This window comes from Macaca fascicularis, chromosome 4, assembly GCF_037993035.2.
Source record: "Macaca fascicularis isolate 582-1 chromosome 4, T2T-MFA8v1.1".
Taxonomy (NCBI): Eukaryota; Metazoa; Chordata; class Mammalia; order Primates; family Cercopithecidae; genus Macaca; species Macaca fascicularis.
Window position 1 is genome coordinate 40,233,837 of NC_088378.1, and position 8,487 is coordinate 40,242,323.

The following is an 8,487-nucleotide window of genomic DNA, read 5'->3' on the forward strand; positions in this document are numbered from 1 at the left end:
CCTTTCTCTATTTAAAAAAAAAATGAACAAAACAATATTAGCCAGGAGTGGTGGTACATGCCTGTAGTCCCAGCTACTCAGGAGGCTGAAGCGGGAGGATCCCTTGAGCTCAAGTGTTCAAGGGTACAGTGAGCTATGATGGCACCACGGCACTCCAGCCTGGGTGTCAGAGTGAGAGCCTGCCTCTTACAAAAAACCATGACGATTTTTTATTAACATGTAAAATGCTTAGAACAGTGCCTGGCACACAGTAATCACTATATAAATGTTTTTCTCTCTTCTACTTTAGCAGAGTAGATTCACAACTGTGAACCTTCCACTGATTAACCAGATTAATTTTTGTGTTGGGAAAAACACTCAATTTTTTATGCTCAGGAAGGACTGATGAAGTATTTCAATGAAGTTTTATACAATGCATTTCTCCTTTGATCTTCTATTAGGTTGATGCAAATGTAATTGCGGGTTTTGCCATGGAAAGTAATGGCAAAAAAACACAATTACATTTGCACCAGCCTAACAGCTGACAAAGGCAGTAAAAAAAAAAAAGCATTTCAAGCTGGGTGCTGAGATTCACACCTGTAATCCCAACAGTTTGGAAGACGGAGGCAGGAGGATTGCTTGAGCTCAGGAGATTAAGATGAGTCTGGACAACATAGCAAGACCTCATCTCTACTAAAAATTAAAATTAAAAAATATATATTAGCCAGGCGTGGTGGCACATGCCTGTAATCCAAGCTACTTGGGAGGCTAAAGCAGAAGGATTGCTTGAACCCAGGAGTTCGAGGCTGCAGTGAGCCAAGATCATGCCACTGCACTCGAGCCTGGGTGACAATGAGACCCTGTCTCAAAAAAAAAAAAAAAAAAAAAACACCATTCTGACCTTTAGTTTTTTCACCTTCAGTTGCATTAGGTAAAATACTAAGGAATCAGAATGGAAGATTCTGATTAATTTTGTAGTTACAGACTGAGGTGCTGCTTAGATGAGATCTTTCTAGTCCTTCTACCTCATTTCCTACCTACTTACTGTTCCTGGTTGTCCTCAGGTGAAACAAGACTAGGGTCAGGTAGCGTGAAAGCTGAATGGGGAGAAGGAAGGATAAAACCTGTTTTCTTAACCTGTCACTTAAAGCCAGAACTTTTATTTCATGTGAGAAAATTTCTCATTTGTTGTTTTCTTGTTTTTATAGGTCTTGTTCAAAAATTTATTCTAGTCCCAGAGCACACCTACTTGCAATGAACCATTATGAACGGTCATTGGCACCATGGTATTTTAAATTATTATGGAAACTACCAAAGGCAGAGCAAGTCGGTGCTGAATGGTCCTTAAGTGATAACAAGTCAGGAAACAGTAATTCCCAGAATAACTTCTTCCGACGAGGTCATTAAAATTATTACTACTCATTTTATAAATTCTAGATTACCAATGTGTTTTTTTTTCTTCTTAGGTGAACTTGAACAGAAATTTGAACTGGAAATCAGTCCTCTTTGTAATCAACAGAAAGATTCCATCCCTAGTATACAAATTGGTGAGTTGAATTCAGTGTTAATTTCAGATAAATACCTTTGGCACATCTCACAAAAGTCACAAAGAAAAGATCTACACACAGCTTTCAAAAGATCAGCACTGGAGGTTTAATCAACATCCTTTTGAATGGCTGAGTCCAAATTAACATTTTAATCATGACTACTCTGCTAATTATCTGTCAAGATCTTATGAAACATAGGATCGAAGCTTTGTTATAGGCCCTTAACTTGTATTATTTTAATTTTGTAGTTTAGAATAGAATCAAAACCAAAAAGAGTAGAAGAAAAGTAACAAGAATCAACTATTCGCGCTCTCTGCAGGGCTTGAAGGTGGGAATCAGCAGAATCTGCCCTTAGGACCCTTCCAATCTGGGTCACTACCCCTCATCCCTAACACTCGCTCCCAAGAGCCCAATCTCTAGGCCTAGAGCCTGTGAGCCATGCTATCCCGCTGCATGCTGGGATCCCCTATTTCACTAGTCCTTCCTTCAAAACTTATTTTCAGGTTATTCTCCTAAACCACACTCTTTCAAATGTCAACGGTGGGAAACTGTTAAAGTATGATGTCAATGCATCCAAAATAATTATTGCTTTATCTAATTAAGTTATGCACTAGACCAAGAAGCAAATCTGTGGAAATTTTAGGCACTGTAGTGGAAGAAATATTTTTGCTCCAGTAAGAATTTCTATCACACCTAAGACACTCCACCAATTGCACCAACCTTTAAAGCATGTCTTTCTTTTCCTTGCAGTTTCCTTCCATTGAACCTGAACTCAGAGTTTTAACTCTTTTCCTTATAAATTCTGACCCTGACTACCAGTCAAATTGTCCTTAATATTGTTACGTAGTGTTCACAATCAAACAGATTCCTCCACCCCAAAGTTGGGAGCTGGGGGTGGTGGCATAAAAAGAAAACTGGAACCCAGGAAAGATGATAATACAGAATTGCTGGGTGGCTGGCGGGGGAGTATCAGCAACAGAAATGCAGCTGTAGCCTCAGCCTCCTGGGAGGCAATTCTCTCCTATCAATTGCTTTAGCCGTGGAGGTTCTGCAGACGTGATTCAAAATTAGATGCTAACCAAAGTCCTAATCCTGAGGCTCCCTGTGTTAAGCTCTAGCGGGAAAGAAATTTACCAGGCAACTGTCAACTGACATTTTGAACCCCACCCCCGAACAAAAGGACTCACATGCTTCAGCACACAACCTGGATTTGTGAGACAGACCTGATTTCAGAGATTCTGTCCTGTTGTTGTCATGAGAACACACTTATTTTGTCAGATCGTATGTCCTGATTTTCAGCTCAGGAAAATGTGGTTACCATAGATACCTCTTTTAAAAAGGGGCTGGGGGTTGAGTGAATAGGAAAATCCTATGGATGCTACACCAGCACACCAATAATAAAGAGAAAGGGAAGGTGATTATAAAACAATCCTTAGTACATAGATCTTTCTCTGCTTCTGTTCTACATCTGCCAGCTTATAGAAGTTGAGGGTTGAGAAGTGGGGTGGCAGGGACAGATCAGGCTAAACCAGAAAAACCCAAAGAGATAAACGGAACTTGGTGGATGCTACAGGCTCTAGCCCCTAAGACAATGATTTTTCCAGTGGGTCCTAAGTAATGCAGCTATTTCCTCTGTCCTTATTCCTCTGACTGAAATGTTCCCCTCTTTTTCCTGCCTCAATCCAAAATGAGAATTTTCTGAGAGCTACTCTCAGGCTTAGATCTGATTTTTCTTTTTAAGTAATTTATATCTACTCAAATGGAACTAGGGCTTAATATCTCCTCCCCAGCTCCACGCTTCCCTCTCTCTACCAAATTCTACATTTTAAAAGGAAGGTATTAGCCGGGCGGGATGACTCATGCCTGTAATCCCAGCACTTTGGGAGGCTGAGGTGGGTAAATCCCTTGAGGCCAGGAATTCAAAACCAGCCTGGACAACAAGGCAAAACCCCATATCTACAAAAAATACAAAAAAATAAAATTAGCTGGATGTGGTGCCATGTGCCTGTAGTCCCAGCTGCTCAGGAGGCTGAGGCAGGAGGATTACCTGAGCCCAGGGGGTAAAGGCTGCAGTGAGCCATGATCACGCCACTGCACTCCAGCCTGGGCGACAGGGTGAGACCCCATCTCTTAAAAAATTAATTAAAACAAAAAATAAAAAGGTATTAAATCAAATGAATCTCTAATTGGTGAAATCTATAGAAGGCTAAAGAGAGAGGTTTTCCTTCAATCCTTGTCTACTCTGAGGCTACCATTCCTCCCTACTCCCCCTTCCTCCCCCCAACCCCCTACCACCCCACCATCCCTCCAGGAGGACAACAGCCCAGCAATGTCAGTTCATCCCTTGAGAAGAGAGAGGCTGGCAGAACACACTGATGGAACAGGTTTCCAAATCTGATAATGTGGAAGCCTTCCTTAATTTGAAAAACTGCCTCTTGGTGTCTATTCAGACTTTAAAATCACTTTCCTACCTAGCATAAGAAGTCTTTATATCTGAAAAGTGTAAATATAATGCCAGGGTCACTTAAGAAAATGAAGCTTCTCTTTTTTTTGAGAGTGGGATTTTAAAATGTTAGATTTGTAACTTTTTTATACTGAGATAAACTTGATAAATACACTTTGAACTTGAGAATAGTGGAATTTTGCAAACTGTCTTTAGATATCTAATATCTCATCTCTTTGAAGGTGAATGATATTAGAAATTAAATATGGATATTGTGGAGGAGGTAAAGAAAATTCAAGAACAGCAAGCAAAACATGAAATCCTCATCTGCTGACAGCCTATACAACCTTACCAAAATTCCAAATACAGACATCGAGTCACTGGCTTAACTTTCCCCCTCCAGTTCAGGTTCTCTACAATGATCTCACAATATTTAAATCATATTTCACATAAGATGAGACAATGCAGAAATGTATAGTAACACTGTGTATTGCTGCATCCCTCTTCCATCTCTATGGCATTCTCAAAGGCCAAGTGTCTGCCGTTTGTCCAACAAAAAGATAATCAAATCTAGCCTTGTAATTCACATGCCTGTAAACATACAGGGTTAGCTGTTGGAAATTTTTGTTAGGCTGAAAAACATTTGCCTTTCTCCCCACAGCCACACATCAAGGAAATACAATAAAACCTAAATAAGTCCAAGTTTGTGATGATTCCAATAAACAAGCCATGTTTATTATGAAAAGCACATTAACGCAGCAAAACACGATTAGAAAGCAACAAATCTTAAATATGTAAGAGAACAGACATGCAAACAAAGAAGTCTCATAGCAAACAATCTTATCTAGTCATTAAAGCAGGACTTTCATACAAGTAAAAATCTGTATTGAAAATGAGTGAACTTTATTTAAACTTAGTTATTTAACATAACTGAAAGCAAGACAGAACTGTAAAATGATCATCTTGAAAAAGATATCCCACAGGGTAAGGGTATGAATTATTCAGCTGATCTAAATTTGTGAGGTGTCCCTCTCTGGTGTCATTTGCCCTCTCCATCCCTTCCCCACCTGCCTTCTTTAGCTCCGGCAGAGACTTTTTTTTAAAGAACATTTTTTACTTATACGTCTTTCTCTCTCTGCAAATAATAGCCAGTATTCACTGGGAGTTTACTATGTGCCAAGAATTTTCTAAGCATTGTACGTACATTAAGTCATTTAATTGTCATAACAGCCCTGTGAGTTTAGTATTCGTTTTAGCATCTTTTTACACATGAGGAAACTGAGGCACAAAGCCATTCAGGGACAAGCCCAAAGTGACACATCTTATGCTCCTATGCTGAGGGTAGCCACCCTCATCTTGCTTGCCCTCCTGGCCTGGGAGCTGGAAATTTTTATTAGGCTGAAAACATTTGCCATTTCTCCCCACAGCTACACATCAAGGAAATACAATAAAACCTAAGTAAGGCCGGGCGTGGTGGCTCAGGCCTGTAATCCCAGCACTTTGGGAGCCCAGGACGGGTGGATCACTTGGGGTCAGGAGTTCGAGACCAACCTGGCCAACTTGGGGAAACCCCATCTCTACTAAAGATACAAAAATTAGTTGGGCATGGTGGGTCCCCAGTCAAGCTTGGGAGGGAGAAAGCAGCGGGTTTCACCGCCCCGTGGTGCTAAGTCTGGCCTTGCCTGTTCTAGGTTTCATGAGCTACATCGTGGAGCCGCTCTTCCGGGAATGGGCCCATTTCACAGGAAACAGCGCACTGTCGGAGAACATGCTGGGTCACCTCGCGCACAACAAGGCCCAGTGGAAGAGCCTGTTGCCCAGGCAGCACAGAAGCAGGGGCAGCAGTGGCAGCGGGCCCGATCAGGACCACGCAGGCCAAGGGACTGAGAGCGAGGAGCAGACGGCGCGGGAAGGCGACAGCCCCTAGAGGCCGGCCCAGCTCAGACGCGGAGAGGATGCTTTCCTCCGGCAGGGACCCCAGAGGGCAGAAGCAGCGTGGAGGGGCCCTCACCCAGCAGCCCAGCTAGTTTCTGGGTGTTGTCCTGGGGCTCTTTGGAACGCCACCTTCCTCCCACTTACCTGCCTCCCCTCCTTTTCGCAAATGTACAGAAGCCATTTGTCACCTCAGCATTCGCTGCCAAAATGAGCAACTCCATTCAGTAATGTGGGAGCTGATCCCACGGGCAGGCTCACCCTGCTCCAGGAGAAGACTAGGAGGAAGGAGGTGCTCCTGCCCTGTCCGCCATGGCCCCGGGTCACACTGGAACAGGCAGCAGTTCCTAAGTCTGGAGCGTTTGAGCGTTTGCCGTCTGACTGCTGATCTGCGTGACAGAAACACCAGCATATTTGCAACGCCAAGGATATTGGTCTTAAGTGCAAGAGCACAAATGAGAGTGTGAGAGAAAGTACCTTCTATTTTAATAATAATTATTATAAAAATAATAAATCTTTTTAACTTTTATATTTTATGCACTAGACAATGGATCTGCAACTTTGGACTAAGATCATTCAATGTACCCAAACTTGAACAGGGGGTTCATTGTTTTGCTATTGACTTTATTATGCCACTTTGGGGCAGAGACTTGGCATCTTCTCAGTTTAAGAAACCATGTTTCCTATCCAATCTGAAGGGAAGGTGCTGTACAGTTCATTCCTTTGCACCATTAGCCAATCTGTCTTTTATGGATTCCATGACATGTTTATATTCACCCATGTACATTTTCTGTAAATACCAAACGCTACTGATTCCCATGCCAAAATACATGAGTATTATGGGATTGCTACCTGTATAAACAATGGCACTGTGAACAGAATACTGTTAGTTTTAATACAAGAGAATGCATTTGTAAATATGGTATAGAGTTTATTAATATACTATTGTTTGCAGATAAAGGCCTTAACTTTAAACATCTTTCATCTTCTGAAAGCTGCCCGACTTAAATCCTCATAGATGTCTTTCTCAACTGCCTTCCCATGTCCATCTGTATGTTTTCCAGCTGAGGTCACAAACCAAAACTGAATAAAGTCTTTGAGGAAACATTCTGGAAACTTCACATGCATTCCGCTTGAGACCATAGTGTTTAATCTATGGCACCAAGCATCGTTTCCTCAGATTAATGAGACCCTTCAACAAGCCTGAAGCAGTCACTTTTCAACGCAGCGATGTTTTAACAAGCCAGCTGCTAAGCTTGTGTTTATGTGACTCTTGTTACAGAACGTGGTGGTGCGTCAGCCTCACAGGAGACATAGCAGGTCTCGAAAACCTTCTATGACCCTGTCATCTAACCATCAGGGAATTCCCTGCTCCCATGCCACACATTTGTCTATTATGGCTACAGTACCAAAGTACTTTTGGTGTTTGGTTGGTGTGCATTTCTTTAGTGTCAGTAGTAACTGGACTTTTCTTTTTCCTTAATCTCATGTGAACAACTACCCAACTGTTTAGCTGAAGTTCGTATTATTTAAGTAAAGAAAATATTTCAGTTTTATAACAGACTTTACCTTCCTGGCAGGTCATTGTAGTTAATTATGTCTCTAGCTTGGAGTGTCACCTTGAAATTTCGTTGCCATTTTTTCTGCAGACACTTGGCCATAAAATCTGTTACAGCATTCTTCTCTAGGCTGCTAAATGCTGTGCATTGAACCTTTTCTTTAGAAGTTTCAGCATCACTAATGTTGAATGAAAATTGTTGATGCCCCTTTCTTTTTAAACAGTGTGGTAGTGGGAGATGACTGTTCCTGCCACTATCAACCTGATCCTCGTGCTGACAGAATGACAGCTAGCACTCATTTCCTAAGTGCAACTGTTTCGGAGATTTTTTCCTAACATACAAATGAAATACCGATTGGCCTGTAATAAGTTCCTACAGAGAGACTGAGGCTTGCAGGATTAAGGTTCAGGGGAAACTTTGGAGAGCTGATTATATTTTCATTAAAGTAGGAGAGACTGTCAGGTGGTGCTAAAGAAAGTGTGACGATCTTATGAAATAGGTGGATGGTAAGTTGAAATTATTGATGTGGGTAAGAAGGAAGGTTGTGGAAAGTTAACACTAGCTTTGTATTTTTTTTTTTTCTGTAAAACCATGAACTGATATATTTTTCTTTATCACTTTAGTATTCTGCAGTTCTCAGCTTGGTGAGGCCCCAAAAGTGAATATGTCAGATGTATTTCTGTTTCCAAACCTGTCTTACTTTGGTTTGATGGTATAGAGACGGCTTTTGAGTAGTCTATTTTTAATGTATATGAGGTCAAATCAAGGAAGGCAATTGCTGGGGACAAGAAAAGTAGAGGTAAGAAAAAGACACTATTTTAGCTAATAGGGTTTCTGCCTTGGGACTAAAACATTGCTTTATTTAAATTATAATTATATAATAATTTAAATAAATGAGATTGCAGGTGTTCTTAGTAGTTCAGAGTTGATAGGGCAAAAGTGTTTACGTTACAATTAGGTCTTGAAGAAGAGCTCACAGAGAAAAAACTACCAAATATCCAACGGGTAAGCCCGTGATGTAGCCACT

The 8,487-nt window shown here is 41.3% G+C and overlaps 1 protein-coding gene across 3 annotated transcripts in view; it reads left to right on the forward strand.

The window, feature by feature from the left end:
- PDE7B (phosphodiesterase 7B) overlaps positions 1-7,008 on the forward strand; it is a 330,410-nt gene extending 323,402 nt beyond the window's left edge. For all 3 annotated transcript variants that reach the window (XM_005551917.5, XM_065543434.2, XM_005551916.5), the window contains 2 exons: positions 1,446-1,526; positions 5,661-7,008. In XM_005551917.5, coding sequence (XP_005551974.1) covers positions 1,446-1,526; positions 5,661-5,896 — 317 coding nt within the window. In that variant the 3' untranslated portion in view covers positions 5,897-7,008. The remainder of the gene's footprint in view (positions 1-1,445; positions 1,527-5,660) is intronic.
- The last annotated feature ends 1,479 nt before the right edge of the window (positions 7,009-8,487 follow it).